Consider the following 19014-nt stretch of genomic DNA (forward strand, 5'->3'; position numbering starts at 1 on the left):
CTCCACAGCCATATCAGCTGTATTTTTTACACAACGGGGTCTGACAGAAAATCAAAGTATTTGCCATATCAAAAGCTAAACTGTTGTTTAGTTCAGCCATACAATAAAATTAATTGCTTCAGGACTATCAGTTTTTATGTTAGCTTTGGCTTTGATTCTGGTAGATATCACACTGGAGAAGTACCTATAGAACTACATTACAGTCTTTGCCTTTTTTAAAAATGGAACAGTAATCTATCACTTGGCCAAACAGAATTTTCTAATATATCTCTATCATGCATTTGAACAGTATCTGCTTATCTTGAGACGGAAGTTTCCCACAGTTACTACATAACATATCTATAGCAAATACTGCCTTTAAAAAATTATACTTAATGTAATTTATGTATGACTGCTGCTTTTTTTAAAGGATCACATATTCTCAGGTTTTTAGTGTCCTTTTCCTTTAGCTTATGGGTTGGTCCAGCTCTATCTTATATTTTATCTACAGTGGTATCAGAGTTTTGTGGTCATTAATTTTAATTCTTTCATCCCTTATCAGTGCTACCTTTGTTTTGCATGTCCTTACATTGCACAAGTCAAACAAGGTTTTGTCTCTGCTTATTCCACTCAAAGATTAGTTTCTCAAATACAGTTCTTTTAGAAGCCTACCTGCAGTGTAATATCTGTCTAATATTTGCTGGACTATGGATAAATGAGAAGGCATGCTATATATTATCAAGAAAATCTTTGGTTGTGACACTAAATCTTAGTAAATGTAGCTATCATTAGGTACTAAGTATATTCCTCACCAGAAATACTGGGTAAAAAGGGGGTTGAAATTAAAAGCAGATATCACTGATAACACACATGAATAATTTCATTATCTCAAAACTATACTTGAATGTCCCCTAGAAAATTCTGATCAGTTTCAGTTAGCCTTGAAATGCCTGTCAAAAGCCCCCAGACAATCGTAACTCTGTTCTGTAAGCAAGCTGTGCAGTAATTATAGAATTGAGCCTAAGAAAGGTTAGTAGGTTTGGTCTTCAATTAGATTAAATCGATTTAAAGTAAACTGTAGTATACTCTACCTTGATAACATCAACAAAAGAATTAAAGAACATTTAAAGAACAGCGGTAGTTTGAATCAACTGATCTAGCAGTAAGAATCCTTTCTATACCCAATTGACATTTCTAACCATCAGATAGTTTCAGCAAGTTATACATCAAGAAGAATTTAAATTCTCTGAATACTTTTGATTTCAAAAGGACTTCACTGAAGTTTCCTCATCTGAATTTAAATTTATTATGTGGTAGAGCTTGTGAAGTTAATCACCAGCTAATTTCTCCACGTAATTTATGCACATAATTTCAATTATTTTAGACAAGGTATAGAAAATGTGAGGTGTCTGTGTTACACCGCTATTAAGTACATTTGAGTGCAAACATAAACCTACATACTCTAACTGATTACTGGAATACCTGATAAATTGTCTGAAAACTTAGTTTGCTTTTAAAGAGCAAATGACCTTAAACGTCAGGAGGACACATTTTCATACAAAACAAAGCAAAGTAATACTCAAATCAAAAATACTTTGATTGACATCTCCACTGCTGTGTGTTTGGTATCTAGTGTCCATGCCAAGACTGGGAAAGTGTTGTGTAAGATATTCTGCAAACCTTTGGTTAGACCTAGCCTCTGCACAAAGAATTTACAATATAAACACATGTGTTTGCACATGAGGGTCGGTTCACCCGGAAACTTCTGCAATTGCAGCTGCCCAGCTGTGCGTGCCAGGCTGCAGCGTGTACACGTGTCAAGGCCATCATCTGTGTGGTTAGTGCTGAAGCATCTTGAGTGGTTTGATTACAAGGGTGGTTGTACAGTCACAAGCGGGGACACCAAAGGGGAACAGAGAGAAAACAAAGAATATCTCACAGTATCAAGGAATGGGAGAAAATTGAGACGATAAAACAAGACTTTCATCTTCTAGAAAAGGAGTTAGACTAGATGATTAGAATGTGCCTTTCTGAAGCAGGTTAGAGAGAAGGAAGTTATCCATCCACACTGATACTTAAAGGGACATACATTTTCAGTTGTCATTACAGAAAATTTCTAATAAACCCCAAACTTTTTTGGTTTTTACTTTTTAGGTGATTCCTGCTTTGCAGACCTAGAGAGGTCACAGTTGGCTGCATTTAACAGTCCACACAGTGAGTCCATGCATGCAATAATTCACTCACTACTATTCTGAGGGGACATCCACTCCTTATGGGTCTCTTTTTACACAACAAAACTTCCACAAGTCATTTCTTTGGACCAGCTTTTCTTTTTTACAGTGCTTATTGAGGTCTTATGCTTATTTCTATATATAAACTTACGCTTAACTTTTCATTCTGAATTTTTTTTTTTTTTTTAAATGAATAAAACACATGCCAAAAATGTTCAGCGTTTTATCATGTGGAAGAATGAACCCCCTTTTTGTGCTCACAGTGGGTATAATTTAGAAAACTGTTGTTTCAGAGTTCTCATCTTGTTGAAACTGTGCCTCGCAGTTTGAACGGTAGACAATTTTTACAGTTTAAGCTCCATTCTGGTTCTGCTGGATGTTCAGTCACTGACAGGCTGCTCTTAAAGACTAAAGAGTCCACAGGAAATGGAAGGGCATTTCTTCATACAGGACTCTGAAAAGCCCCTGCAGGTCACAATTGTTAACTACTGACTTGAGCCACTTCTCTGTGTGCAAAACCCTAGAAACAGAATTGTCATGTTTCCAGTATTGACTGAATGATCCATCTCTGCCACTTTTTTAGGTGGTACTGAATGAGGCACAGTCTCACATAGGTTAATTACAAACCTCACATAAACGCTCATATACAAAAGACCTGTGTGTTTAAATTCTAGGTTAAGAATGGATTCGGCCACCATATCTGCCCTTTTTATTTCCCCTTCTTCATTCCTTTTGGGGCTAACTTGGAATATCATTACTAGAAAACTGTTGTCATACCATACCATCATCTGTGGTTTCATGGGCACTGCTCTCTGTAGTGCAGTTATTAACGAATAACAGTTCTCCATCAAGTGGCTGCCATTAGCAACAATACTTTGAAGAACAATTACAGCACCACTAGTGGCATATATGTATGAAATTAAACTGACCTCCTCCACATGGGTGCTCCTTATTTGTTGTTTATGGGGTGCCTACCCCAGAGGCATCTGATCTTGGCTAGCATCCCTCAGCACTATCATAAAATTGGCAATGACTAGAACTCCTCAGTATGTGAATTTTTGTTTAACAAAGATTCATTTCAACAGGTTTCACTGCACTAGTTCCTCTGGAATGCAAACATGCCACGGACAGGTGGAACTTGAGACATTCCTAAGGGGTTATCACTTTCATCTCCTCTATGTAGCCAGCATGGAGGAAGAAAAGGAAACCTACCTTATTTTGTGGAGGAAAAATCTGTTTTGAGTCAACCAGCAGCTGTTTCCAGTGTAAGATGATGACCTGGAGTTAGAAGGTGCATTCTCCACATACAATGGAAGTAGATAAAAAAATATTTCCACAAAATTCTTGGCTTATGAAGAAGATTGAGACATCATTTTCAGACCCACCTCTGATTGTTTTTGTGAAACTGTACTTGCAGTTTTATTTCGTAGGAATAAAACACAAAATAACTTTTGATAAATTTATGATCTTTATATTAATTAGGTATCATTAATTTGCCATGAATGCATCTATGTTGACATTCATGGTTCAGCATAACCTTCTGAGGCTTTGTTTAAGAAACATTTCTGTAAAGCAGTTCAGATTATTTGAACAGATGATTAACGGAAGCATAAAGTTTTTAAAAACAATGTTATAGTTGTTTTCCTTAGCAGCCCAATCCACTCTGGAGAGAAGTGCTTGATTGGAGGTAATCTTTGCAGCAGACAAATGCCATTTGTTGTCCCTGTGAAAAACTGGTCCAAATCCAAGTTAAAAACCTCAAGAAAAAAAAATACTTATAAATTCACACGTACGCAGTGGCAGGCACTTGATAGCATATGGCAGCTAAATATGCCAAGGATTCGTTGGAGCATACGCCATCACTTAGCAGCTCCTAGTTGCCAAACTGCTTGTACTTGTGACATCCCTCAGGGACCAGCTCCTACCCATGCCCTCTGCAGGCCCTAAGCCGGTCTTTTCCTTCAATTTCTCCTTTCCATAGTCAAGGGATGCCCCAACTGTAAGAGCTCTTCTACATGTCTTTTGTGATAAGACCTCATCTTATAAGACCTCATGTGGTCTGTGCCATCAGATACATTACAAGGGATCCACCTTCAGGTTTTATGGGCTGTCTTAACTCAGACATTTCTAAACACTCTGTAACTAGAGTTTTGCAGATTCATTCTTCTACTTTTAATGTTATCTTACTTTTATGTGATTTTCTAAATGTAATCTTCCTTTAAAAATTATGTTTGGACATACATGTGTGGTTTTGTCAAACCTCTGACTTTGGTGAAGAAAGAAATACCCAAACACCAGTACTGAAGATGCTAAAATCTTGCATGAGACAAGGCTTGTAGAAAAAAATAGTATTTTTATTAGACTAACCGATAGATTTGGAAAAAAACCCCCAAACTTTACAGTCCTTTATGAGCCCTTCTTCAGATCTGAAATAAAAGCAGCAATGCTGAAAGATCTTCTAACTCACATCAACTCAAGCTTATGTTTTATCCAAATTTGTCCAATATATTTTACTATTTTGCCATGACACTCTGTAACCAATGTCCATATTAAATGCCAACAACACAAAAGAGTCTGACATGGATTTTGGGTTTAGCAGGTTTTTATCTGAAGTGTTTACCTTTGGTGAAAGCACACACAATGTAGAGTGTTCCTGGACTTCTCATGCAGACAGGATACAGGTGCTATCTTTGATTTTTTCTGACAGAGAAATGACAAAGGGGAATATCATGCCATTAGTCCTGCACAGGAATCCCCATTGAAAGGTGTGGAGAGTTTGCATAAAAACTGCTGGCAGGAAATGGCCACCAATGATTGAGTCTCTTAATATCCCCCTGCAAAGCTGTGAAACTCATGGGCGAGCAGTGCTGCTTCCGCAACAGAGATACTGGAATGTTTATTCATCTTTTTTTTTTTGCATAGCTCACATCTTCCTGCTAGGCTTATGCCCATACAGTCCCGTGACTCTTCATCAGTTCTGTTGCCATCAGGTCTCCTAGAATCAATAAAAAAAACCACAGGTCATAGCAAAGGCATCAGCTCTGGTGGACACGTGTCAGAATTTGTACAGAACAGATTTAATAGGATCATCTTTCATAGCTATCACTTTAAAATACCTAGCTGCTGAAAGCAGACATATATCAGAAACTGATGGATACGTAATACCATTCTTGATTAAACCATTGTTGTTAATATCATGTGAATGAACTATTAAACCAATAAAGTTTCTTTCATTAGTTTGAAAAGACCAAGGATACAGATGTTACTCAAAAATGCAAATAGCCAAGAATATTGCACGTACCTACAGCTGTGAATTCTAGCACTGGCTGAGTGACTTAAAATTTACAAAATGGGGAAGAATGCAATGTATGGATCTTACTTAAAGGGATTCTCAGACTGACTCTGTAGTACTCTAGGGCTCTAAACTGCAAACTGTAGTGTTTGATCTGCATTTCTTTTGACCCTCCTTGAGCAAAAAGCAGTTGCTTTTTGATAACATTTTTGAGGAACTCAAATTCCTACATAAGATCCTGGGCATTATTGTCTTAGTGGCCTCAGCATTTAAAGGCAAGTCAGTGGAAAGATTGGATCAAAGACTATTCCAGGGCATGCTGAAATATGCCACGAGTAGCTGTCAGTATGCAGAAAGGTTTTACACTTTTGTCTGGGTACTTTGACTCTTTTAGGGAAAAAAAAAAAAAAAAAAGAAGAAAAAGGCAAAACTACAAACCAGGTACCAAACCCTAGATCAAGATGTTAAAATATTTGTTTTGAAGCACCGTTGTTAATCCTTCTCACCCACTCATTTTTGCTCAGTTGATCACTATGGCATAAGTCAGGCAGGATTTTTCTGGATGGCTTGTTAAACACACCAGTTTGACAGGCTGCTTTAGGAAAGGTTTCTGCTCTTGCTGTCTGGTTTAGCAGATGCTGGGTTGCAGTTCTGTACTCGCAGTGTAAGGGATTAAGGACACAGAAGGATCTCCAGGAGGAAATATGTCAATTGTCAAGTATAAACCCAGCTGCATCCAATAGGCATTCCAATCGAGGATTGTCCCCAGTTCAGTTATCCATTTGTCAAATCAACTTGACATCATCTTCTGCTTGGAAGAACTGGCCTAGTTCTGCATTCAAGGAATAGTATTAGCTACTACTGAAGATATGATGGAGACAATGGAATGAAGCAGGTAACAGTGCAAAGCAGATCATGTATGGTGAGTTTTCTGGAGTACACTCCTTAGTATGTTGAGTAGAAAGGAATAAACAATGCATATAAAGTTCCTAAAATAATCAGAAACCAAACTGTAAGCCTTTCACAACTGTATATCTCTAGCTGGCACACCTAGTAGATATGTGAAAGAAGCACTAATAAGTAGAGAGAAAACTCTGAGGGAAACCTTAATGTTCGCCATCTGTCATGGGGTAAATAGGTCTTACTGATCATCTACCACTTGATTTATACTAAATGCTTTCAAGCATTTTACGTTTGTAATTTTCAAATACGAGAATAATTAAACTTTGATTTATGGGAATTACACAAACACAGGTAACTTACATTTTTGTCTCCTCTTTAAAAAATGTGTACCAACCACCAGCACTCAGCTGCATCACAGATATTCAGAAAGTGAATAGAATGTTTTGGCTTTAAAATAATAGCTGCCTGAGGTGGGGGTGGTGTGTGCTTGGGTCTGAATAATGCAAGAGGAAGAGTGAAAAAGCTTCGGTGTTGGCTGTAGTTGTGTTTTTACTGATTCTAATACTGGGTCACAGAAGATACAAAGGTTTTACAGCCCCACTATAAAACAGCTCTTTATCTTTTCTCCACTAATTCTGTGGTGGCACATTTAACAAAACTAGGAAACTGGAGATAATATGGATGTTTGCAGATTAGATGTCAGGTAATAAATAACACTAATTTCACATACCTACAAATGTAAAGGCACCTTATCACTGTTTAAGTTTCTCACTCTTTGTAATGCCTGCCAACATTTTAACCCAGGCAAATTAAGGTATTGTTTTTGCTGTTTTTTCACTGGGATAAAATACACAGTCATAATATCCTTTTATCAGATTTCATGGTATAAAAGGACTTTGGTGCTTAATTCACGCTGTATGTTGCCAAGACAATTTCAGAGCTCCTGTTTTGGAAGATGTATTTATCTTACCTTTTAATCGTCTTCTTTTCTTTTCACAGTGGTCTAAGTACCACTTGCCCAAGAAGATGCAGCTGTGACCCTGCCCAGTCAGTGCAATGCTATCGAACTACAGAGATCCCCAGAGAGATTCCTTTTACCACCAGGAGACTCTACATCAGTCACAGCAAAATTAAACAACTCCAGGTAGGAAAAAATGCAGTAAAAATACTTTCTGTAGTCTGCTGTAACCGAAAGCTGGGCTTCCCAGATGGTGGTGGCTTTCAAGTGAAAGGAAAATCTTATTCCATGTTCTAAAAATGGATGAAATGCTGCCAGATCTGGTTTTATTTTTACTTTTTAAGGATATGTAAATATATTCCTATAGTGTTTCATTATCCTGCAGTCTCTGAGCACCAGTTCATGCTGCCACAATGATATTTTGTATGCAACTCAAAAAATAGTAATTTACAACGAGGAACCAAATGTTGACTTGTTTTTTTGTATGGTCAAATAACCATTGAATTCCAGAGTAATTTTTTAACTTGTTAAAAGCTTTTGCTACTTTTGCTACAATATAATATTTTTTCACAGTAGATAGAAAGGTTTTCTGTAGCTAGAATCATTTCCCTTATGAATGAAACTGAAATTCTTTTCCCTCTCTGGAGTTGCAAGTGTCAAATACAACTACTATTAGAAATGGAAGAGGGAGTAAGTAAGTTAGAGTCTAAGGCAGAGCATGAGCTGTTTCTAAAAGCAATGCTAGACTTATCTAATAACTCACAAACAATAGCAGCTTCTAACTGAAGATTCCAGCAGTCTGTGTTATTAAAAATTTTTATTCTGTGTTTCTTGAGGCATCACTGGGTCACATTATTAAAGGCATGATAAGTTTATGCTCATTTTGCACTGCACTCTGGAACTGTTCTCTGAAATATATTTATTTAATAAATTCAACTTCTACAGATAGACACAAGGGAAGTACAACCGCCTGTATTATACATGCTTGCTGTGTATCATTACTACAAATAGTACAAAATGTTTGATTCAACAAAGATATATTTTCTCTTAAGTATGCTTGTGCTGTTACAAAGAATGTAACTAACTGCTCTGAAATGCGTCTTTGACTTTGCTCTCAGAATTGAATGAAATAGGTTAGAAGGCAGCTTAGAGCAGTATCTGGGATACCTGTTGCCCACTGAGAAATAGTCAGTAATTTTACAATTTAACTCTGAGAAAGAATTTGCTTCTCCTTTAGCCACTACTAATATCTCTGGTTTTCTTGTTTTAGCTCCCATACCTACAAGAGTCAAAGTTCGTTGGTGTGATTTAGCTATATTGATGTACTCTAGTTAAACAAAAGATCTGTCAAATGAACTCTTTATTAGGAAATACATTTTCTCTGAAAAAAAAAAAAAAACCTGATTATTTTATTTCCAAGATAAGGAAGATGAGCCATTTCTCCTTTCTTAGGCTAGCTGCCCATACCTGTCAGCTACCCCTCAGTTACTAGTAAAGTGGCCTTAGATTCTAACTAGAGCAAAAGATAGATGTTATAAAGCATTTAAATGTTGGATGTAAGTGAGTAGAGTAGTGGAATAAATGTTTTATGACTGTTCAGAACAAATGGTGCGTGAAACCATCTGAGAGTTTTTCACTTTATACACACTGACTTTGCACTGAAAGGAAGTAAGTCCTTTCATGCTATCTTCCTGTAATTATGTAGATTCTTTCCTTAAGGTTAGATTGGGTCTGTGAATATATTTTTCACTTTTCTTTCCATGCAACAAATTATGGTTCTGAGGTCTTGACATCATAAATACATATGCTTAATTTTACACAGCTGAGAAGTTCCACTGGCATATATTGTGGTATTCATAGAAACAGGGTTTGATTTTTGTTTGTAAAGTAAATGTCTGGAAGCACTAAAACAACTCAATAGGGGTTATTTGGGCTTTTTTTGTTTTTTCAAAAATTCCTTCATTTTCCTAATCTTAGAGAACATAACATATTTCCAAAAGGAAATTGAATGGAAGCCTAACCTTCCCACAGCTGACCTCCAAGAGACTTTTATATGTAAGCATTCACATATACTATGGTTTGGCAATTAACCGCCTCAGAAGAATAAACAGTAATTATTTCAAACTGAGCACCAATTACTTTTGGACATTACTTTGCATTGGTTATCATTAAAATTGTACAGAAGTTAAAAAGAAGACATGTTTGTGTGCTAAATACAGTATGTTTTGAAGAAAAACAAGAAAAAAGGGAGATTTTTTTTTTTCCCAGATCAACTTTCTGTTTGTTCTGACAGGGTCAAGTCATTACTGACAGTTTCAGTCATTACTGAAAACTCTGGCTGGGATTTTTGCTTTTGGTATTTTTACAAACTGGCATTTGTTATAAACAGACTTCATAATAACAAAACTAGATTAATTTTAGCATCTTTTTTCAATTATTTCTGCCTTCCCCTTGATTTGAAGACCAACTATAACCTGTTTATTCTCACTTTAAGATTTAGTTTATTTCTAACTACATTAATACATGGGGGGTTAGCTGTTAAAAGGAAATTGTTTATCTGGCTCCCACAATAGCAGACTGATTGAAGAAACTGCTCATAACAAATCCTTGTTCACAAAAATTCTAAAAGAAAGAAAAGGATCATAAAAAAAAAAAAAAAAGACAAAATTATTTAAATGTTTCAATTAAACAGTGTCTTAGATCCATCTTCAGGAGATCTACTTTTTAAAATGTATAACTATATTAGTATCACTTTACAGACAGTCCAGTTAGAGAATAAAACATCACTTTGTAGCAAAAAGAGAGCTGATAGGCTTTCAAATCTGTCTTGATTCATATTAGGAAGACTGGGAGGTTTGTAACAGCATGGATAAATGTTTAAGTCTCAAAACAGCATGGTCACAGAGCCTAGCAAAGCATATCAAATAGGTGGAAAATAGAAATTATAATAATCCACATTAAGAAGCCTAACATCATCAGAGAATGAATGTCTGTACATTGACCTTCACATGGCTCTCTGTCACTTAATAAGATGAAAATTAAGCCTCTTAGAGACATACAGCAATCAACTGAGGGAAAGCAGGAAGTACTGCTTTTGAACTTAAAGGAGAAAACGTGTTGAACTTGTGAAGTTCATTTCATTTCACAGTTTCTTCGATTTCCTTAAGACTGTTTTATCACCTACACATGACTATGCTTTTCTGCTCTTGAGTAATGCAGTCCATTCCTATGGGGCTTCTCATGATAAAAGCTTTGCAAGATTAGCCTCCTAATCATGACCAAAACTGGACATGCAATTAGGTAATTGCTTTATAGTAATATATATATTACAAAACTGCACTTACAGAAAAAATAGAAAAATGGACAACTTTGTTATTTACTGTTGACAATGTAAGTTTTTTTATGGAGTTACATTCCTACATTGAACTTAAATGTAATTGATGGAGAAACCTGCATCAATAGAGATTCCACATCTATACTTTCTCACTAACTGCATCAAATCTTGCACTGCTCAGAAAAGACTTTACAAGGCAGAATAAATGTAATCAGAAGGTAGTGACAGGTAAGGATACCAAAGCAAAATTATATCTGACTCCTCTTCCACAGCTGTGTGGTCTCTAATTTTAACAGAAGTTAAAATGCAGAGTCTGTAGCCAGAGTGAAGAGTTACAACCCAAAACCATGCAAGAGTTGTATAAATGAAGCTGGAAGGAATCTTTTAACAGCCACCTTCGTAAGCTGATTTCACATACACAAATATAATTGCTAATTGTATTCAATCAGGACCATAGAATGAAATTACTACCCAGTATCTGCACTGCAAAGGACTTGTACTGCCTTCCATGTAGATTCCTGACTGGGATGAGGGGTTACGTTGTAGAACACATGCTATAGCTTCTCTCAATGACAGTAAAATGTGGTGGTAGCTACTAAGCCCTGGGGAAAATAGCATGAAGACTACAGTGTTAGTTTAACATCTCTCACTGATGTAGTACTCCTGAGACCTGCAGTGAAATGTTTAACTGGACAATGGGAAGGGAAAATGGGTAAGGACACTCCTTCCCACCTCTCCCATGCAGAACACCTGCTCATCTTTCTCTGAGCTTTCTGTGATTCCCATATAAATGAGTTTCTAAAAATCATGCACCTAAGTCAATGGGCAGCATCTCTGATAATTTCAGAAAACTACTGTTTAAGCAACTGGTGTATCGGAGAACTCCCAGGTTCAGCTTCAGTGCATGTTTCCTCATATTTCGGCTTGGAGGAAACTGCCAGATTCACTTACATTTGCTTCTTAACATGAGACATAAAATGGCAAGCTTTGTAAACAAGCAGGTTGCAACAGAGCAGAAAAATAATGAAATAATTAGTATGCCTCTGTATATTATAGTCACAGTCAACATCTAAGTTCCATTTACCACTGCAAAGCATCTCTTTATTACCAACTAACAAAAACTAAGTTCCTGTAAAAGCAATCTGTTCCACAGAGGTGATTTTCAGACCAAGCTGATCTGACACTTTTGGTTTGATCGTCTTAATATGTGAGGTTTTTACTGAAAGAAAAGGAGAGATAGTGGGAGAACAGAAGAAGTGCACGCATCGGATTTTAATTTCCTGCCAAAACTTTACAGTAGGGAGAGGTGATGATATCCATGTGCATTTCCTCTGGGAATACACACTGCAGTGACAATACTGCTGATATATGGAAATGGATGTATGATGAACTCAAACCTGCTTCAGCAAGCTCCACTGAATGCAGTAAACATTAACAACCATCTACTCTCTGCAGAGATTTCTGCCACTGGTGATATTAGCTCTCCATTTTATATAAACTATGCATTAGGCAGAAATAAAAGGAATATTCCTTCTTCAAACATGTATGTTGGCTGAAAACCAGACACAATATGGACTTAAACAAGAAAATTCTAGAAATGTAAGTAAATACTGGCAAACCGCAGGTACCCATAGTAACACCTCTATCGTTACCACTTCCCTTAGTTTCTCATTCTAAATATACAGTTTCTCAATATATACTAGCAATTGTCAAAGCATCCAGAAGAAATAACCAGTGAGGAGATACATAAATAGATGGTATACTATCATGTGAATTATTTTTTTCTTTTTAAGATTACTGACTTCAGGACTATGTCAGCCCTTGAAGAGCTGGTCTTGTCATGCAGTGGCACAGAATCAATAGAAAACAACACTTTCAAAGCTTTGAGCACCTTGAAGTCCCTGGAACTCTACAAAAATCAGCTAAAGCAAATACCCACCTTCCTCCCATCTGGTCTTGAAATTTTAAAACTCGCTGATAACTTCATCAACACCCTGCATGTGTCTGATTTTGAAGGTTTGATCAAACTAAGGGTGCTTGATATTCGGAACAACCTGATTGCGAGTCTGCCACCAAGTGCATTTTCTTCCCTTTGCAATTTACAAAGTCTGATTCTGGATGGCAACAACATGGAATCTGTGTCTGCACCACTTAAGCTTCCGAGGCTGAAGTATCTGAGCATGGCTGATAATAACCTGAACTCATTCCCAACCAACTTCTTTGCATCTTTCCAAAATCTACAGTTTCTTAGTTTAAGCGGCAATTTTCTGACTGAAGTGCCTCTTGACCTACCTAGATCCCTGCTGTCACTAAAAATAGAGAAAAACCAACTTAAAACAGTAAGACTTCGAGACATGAAACACCTAGAAAACCTGTCTGAGTTCTTCCTGTCAGAAAATCAGCTAACATCAGTAGACGGTGCCCAGCTTCTTCTGAACTTAACAACACTGGAGCTCTCTAAGAACCGGCTCCACACTATGCCACTCAGGCTCCCCGGCAGACTGCAGAAACTCGACTGCAGCAATAACCTGATTCAAAGGGTGACAGCACAGGACTTCCAAGGACTACAAGACCTCAAGCACTTGTTTCTTGACAACAACGCTGTTAGCATGTTTGAGGCAGGAGCTCTTCAGCAGTGTGCGCAGCTTTCAAATCTGGCGCTGGAACAGAATCTCCTCATTTCTATTCCGCTGAGGCAAGTGAATCTGAGGACAGCTGGTTCCCAGGTGTCATCTCTCCTTCCTTACATTACGAGAATGAGGGCCAAACTGGAAAAAAATCTGTATGCAGACCCGGTCATGGTAGAAGTCTATCCGTACCATAAACCCATTGCCGTAACGGGCACTAATTGGCACTCTTGTTAGCACTCCCAGCATAGGAGTAGAGCTGTTTTCATTACATCTGTGGCCCCACAGTGAATCTACTCATTTCACATCTCTCCCTGCCAGTGAGACTACTTTGTTTAATTAGCACACAAATAAGAGGAAACTGCTAGGAGAATATAACAGAATTATTACAGAGAAGTTGTACTGCCGCTTAGATTTATTTTCCCCCATAACACAAAATTAATAGAGCATTCAATAAAAAGGAAAGACAGCAATTTTAAAGCTGATGTTTCTACCAACCCACACTGAGTTTATTATTGTTAAGATATTAAGATTTCAGGAGCTGATTCTGGTCAAAAAGAATGTGGTTTTTCAGAGGATATTAGCATTCTCAACTTCATTAGATTCACACATTACAAAGTATTTGGAATGTGTATAAGCTCTCTGGCTTCAGGCTATAAGCAAAATTCCAAAGGAGCACAGAAGAAACATCCCTTGGGCATGCTGTGTTCATTAATGCCCTGCTTACAGCTTCTCTCACATTCATCTGAGTGCTGGTCCTGGCCATTATCAGAGATGGCATATTAAGCCAAATGGAGGCTAGTCTGATATAAAGTGGTAATTTTATTATTTCAAAAAGCTGTGCAATAAGATGGCATAAAAATGGTGAAGTAATTCCATTAACATCAACTTCTTTAACACAACTGCACTATTAAATTTTATTTTTATGGCTTGTGGACAGGTTTAACTAGCCCAAATAAATAATGCAGTAAAATTTCAATTCGTTTAGCATCAGGTCCTTTAGCATTTGAATCTATTTGGCAGCAGCTTTATAATCAGAAAGTGATTTAGTGGTGTATAAATATTTGATTTCAGTCTAGCTTGACAGGAATGTTTAATGCTATCTAGTTACTTTAGTATTGTCTAATCCATCTTATTTTACAACCTTCGTAGTCAAGAAAATTAACAGGAAGAAGCTCTCTATTAGCCTTTAAACAGCACAGCTTTTAAGGAGATATTGAGGACTTTTATTTTCAACTCAGTAATGAATACAGATTTCAAGGGAAGGCTGTAAACATAGAAAAGGGGAAAAATGACAAGATGTAAAATATATGTACTTAATTTAATTGTCTGATGATCAGCAAGTACGCATGGATATACAGAAATAAAAGTATTACTTCTGACATCTGAGAACTCAGTCACCAGTGTCAAAGGCTAAAATATATAGTTTATGTGCCACAGTTTATGGATCTTAGCAGTTATTCAGCAGGAATAAGGAGAAATAAAGCTTCTTTTGTTTTTTTCTGAGAAGAAAGTCATCCACAAGTCCAAGCGTTTTCAGGACTTGCAGAGAAGAACCTATACTCCTTAAAATCTTGCAGAGAGCAGTGAGAATGCAGGGAAGAGACTGATGACACTCCCTGGAGTGGCAGCAGCACAGTATAGCTGCCATGGTCAGCTCCCAAGGGCACACAGCTTCTCTGCCAGCACCAGGATCATTCATCAAGTAGCCCAGTGCCATTATTTTCTCAAGAACAACACAGCCTGAAGTCAAACAATACAGCCATAAAGCCGAAGTCTAACATTAGTACAGTAAGACTCTTCACAGGTTTAAGGGCTTGCTCGTCAGGCTTTGGACTGTAATCAGTCTACATAAACATCTCTGGTGATACCTACTGTCTCTGACATCAGTGGCACTAGGGTTTTACCCTAGAGTGCCCTTCTGACATTACAGCGTCATACTGGGCAATCATTGCCTGTGGTTAGATTTTCAAAACAGATTAGTGCAGTCACAAGCATTTGGTAAGATTAAATTTTGTGGAGTGGCTCACCATATTGACATAGGAAATTCTCATCTCCCCAAGGAAATACAGCACAATACAGAACTGCCCTGCTCTTGAAATAGTCACACTGAATTTGCAACCACCTTTCAGCCTGAGGTCAAACTGAGCTTCACAAAAACCAGCCAGTAGGGGTCACAATGTATCCTCTTCGTAATTTTCAAAAGTATCTCATATCATTACATAGGGATAAATGATCACATCGTCCTTTACCGGTTGTGATATACTGCTGTTCTATTCTAAATAGCTCTTAGTAGTATTTTTTTGTAATTTCCCTGAGAGTTTCAGTGAATGAGTTTCCTTAAAATCTCTAACCATGACTCTAAATTTCATAACCTCTCATACTATCATAGAAAAATTAATTTTAAGGTACTTTCAAATTACCTTTATTAAAAATATTCCCTGCCAATCACCTGACTTTTCTGTTAAGCACTTGTCAATAACTAGAGCAGGAGGAAATTAGAAGATCATAAATGAGCAAGACTTTTGAAATAAAACAGCCTTACACAAATTTGTAAGATGTATGAAAATAAGAATGATACTGACCGGTCTAGTATTATATCCAGAGACTATCAAGTTTGTATGGGTTTTTAAAAAATTTAAACAGTTCTAATTCTCTGAAATGCTGTTTAAAAAGACCACGAAAAATCACTTCTGTTTTCCCTGTTGCTGATTTCTTAAACAGGATACCATCAGATGGACTACTTCTGTGATGATTAATGTTTGAATCTGATGGGAACAGAGCAAAATGGAAGAAAAATCCAGTTCTTTATCAGCTAGAAAACTTTTTAAACAAATCATGTACAGAAGTACTTGAAGGAGCAGTGTTGCCATGCTTCCCTAAACTTTTGAGCTTTCATGGTGCTATAGTTTGGTCATTGGCATATTTATGGCACTGAGGGGTACAAAATGCATTTTTTAGCTTGATACTTAATTGAACATATAACTTTCTTCATAGTACAGTATAGTTAGGACTGCTGTTTAGTTCAGTTGCACAAACACAGTCAATACAGGTCAGAACTGCAATAACTTGGGAAAATAGTTCAAGTGTGCATAGACAGTATTCCAATAACAACAACAACAAAAAAGACACTTCAGGACGACTCTTTTTTTTTCTTCAGATTGCATTTTTTCTTAGTGATAGTTTTATTTTAATACATCAGATGTGCCTGGGCAAATACTCACCACCAAAGACCTTTTACACAAAGAGAAATAATATGATGATGAATGTAACGTCTTTGTGTTGTTTTATTTTTATCCAGACTTCCAGACACCCTTGCTAGATTGGATCTAAAGGGAAATGACATAGAGGATGTTGGAGAACAAGAGCTGAAGGACTTGAAACAGCTTCAGGTTTTAAATTTACGGAATAACAAGATATCTGCCTTGGATCGCAAAGTCTTAGAGTATTTACCTCGTCTTCGTCATCTGTATTTAGATGGAAACCCTTGGAACTGCACCTGTGACCTTCTCAGAACCAGGAGAGCGCTGGTGGCCAAAGGAACGGATGTCAGGGGAGGGCAGTGTGCGGCGCCAGCAGAAAGCCGAGGAGAAAGTTGGATGTCTTCCAAAAAGATTCTTCAGCAGTGTGAAGATAATCTGTCTTCCATGGAAAGAGGCAAAGAGGACAGAAAGAAAATGAAACCCAGTGAGGCCTCCAGCATTGGAGTAAACACAGATGATGATTACTATGATTATGAATTAGATTAACCCCATGGTTAATCTATGGTGAACCTTAAAGTTGTCTAGAGCTGCTCACTACCACCAGTGTCTCTACTGACAACCAGCCTTCTGGTCTGCCATTAACTTTTCCTCTTTAATTTGTACTGTAAGAGGCAATAGCTGATGACAGAAGGGCTGTAGTAAAGATGCCATTGTAAGCTGGAAATCATAAAAAAAAAATATTGTTTTTTCTATGCTATTAGTCCTATATAGTTTGAGGGAAGTAAGAATACAATTACTATCTCTTAGAAGAACAGCCTGTAACTCTGTATGGACCTTTTTATAGTAGAACATTCTTATAGTTGCATAAAAAAATAATAAATCCTGCAATACCACAAGATACTATTACTAGGAGTCTGGCATTTAACATATTTAAACTCACAGGTCTGCATGCAGTTTGAGATGGAGAGTTACACTGATGTCGGCAATTTCTCAGGATTGTTCCAAGATTCTTGCTTTTGAGAAATTAATTTCAGTTTTCCTGAAATATTTGGCTCTTTTATTTATTTTAGACTATTTAAAATTAAACTAAATTATCTGAGCTCCAGGCAAAACACAGAAGGTTCATCTTCATCACAGAAAATGCAACAAACAGAAGAATCAGTGTCCTGGTTAATGAGATTTAATAGTAGTTCCAAAGTTAAGTAATAGTAAGGAATGAAAACACTGAGGTCAACTTGACCTGATTCTGTTGTAAGCAGAAGGGAGATTCTTAGGAAATATATCTTTACCTCTGCCAAATATTAGGATAAGATCAAGTGAGACAAAGTTTTTGGAAGAGTTTATTTTGGTAGCTGAATAACTAATTGACTACAGTATAGCTCAAGATGCTGTGTGTATACTTTTGGGTTAGGTGTACTTCACATGGGAGTATACACTGCAAGTGGCCCCCTTCACTGGCAGGAACCTTACAGATTTTTGCACACCAAGAAAAGGACTTAATGGTATATGCATCAATTCTGATGTATGTACAAATTTTATCAAGCAGTTCACAAAGTGCTTGAAAACTAAACAAAATTGGATTGCTGAGACCCCTAAAACCAGTGACTTACAAACAGTAATCTAAGGGGTTTCCTGACAGTTCATAAATCTCAGCTGATAACTGAGGAGTAATAACACCAGCAAATTACTTTTCCAAGCAAACAGCTTCTATTGTTCTTTATCTTCTGTTGGCATTCAGTAACTGAGTAATCACTCACATTCACAGAGGCTGTTTTGTCAGGTGCCAGAGTGCCTATGCAAAAGCAATTGACACTTGGGTTTCTTAGGCACCCAACACATTAAGCTATACAATTGAAAAGACTGAAGTTCATTTTTCTTTACATTTTAACCTCTTAACGTACCATCAGCCATCCAAAGTTTTGGTAGCTAAGGATTTAGCTATTTAAGGAATAGCACAAGTCTTCCTCGTGGTTTGACTGCGTTATTTTTGCTGGCTGATGTCAGTCTGTATTAGAAGTCTGGGAAGTAGTTAGCAAGAAAAATATTTTCACTGGATTTTTCATTCAATTTTATATTGGCGGATTCTTTTAATAGAGCACTTTAAATATCTCCCTGTGTCACTTCAGCCCACCCATCTGTCTGACGGCACAGGGCTAGTTTGTCAGCTCTTGCTCTATCTTTTGCCTGCAGTGGCATTTGCATCTTTGGATCTGTGGGACGTTACAAGCCAAGGCCGCAAAAACCTGGGAACTGCAGGTTTTGTGGGAGACTGCAAAACGGGGTGTGCACTCCTGAGGCCTTACTGTCTGGGCCACCGCAGGGGCAAGCTCAACGGGTTTCCAGGGGCTGTGCTACCCCCATTTCCCACGCCCACTCTGCGGAACCGCCTAGCGAGTATCTGCAGTGTGCTCTGCGGGTGAAACGTGTTGTTTCATAAAGACACCCGTGAGGCCCGGCTGCCTCTGAGGTGCTCCGATTTCCCCCCGT

The 19014-nt window shown here is 37.4% G+C and overlaps 1 protein-coding gene across 1 annotated transcript; it reads left to right on the plus strand.

Annotated features, from left to right (window-relative positions):
• The first annotated feature begins 7082 nt into the window (after nt 1-7082).
• On the plus strand, nt 7083-17073 carry LOC141957526 (nephrocan-like). Its single transcript, XM_074899168.1, has 4 exons — nt 7083-7108; nt 7405-7549; nt 12491-13392; nt 16626-17073. Exons 1-4 carry the CDS (start codon nt 7083-7085, stop codon nt 17071-17073), a joined length of 1521 nt encoding a protein of 506 aa, XP_074755269.1.
• Nucleotides 17074-19014: the final 1941 nt, after the last annotated feature.

This window comes from Athene noctua, chromosome 1, assembly GCF_965140245.1.
Source record: "Athene noctua chromosome 1, bAthNoc1.hap1.1, whole genome shotgun sequence".
In the NCBI taxonomy this organism is placed as follows: Eukaryota; Metazoa; Chordata; class Aves; order Strigiformes; family Strigidae; genus Athene; species Athene noctua.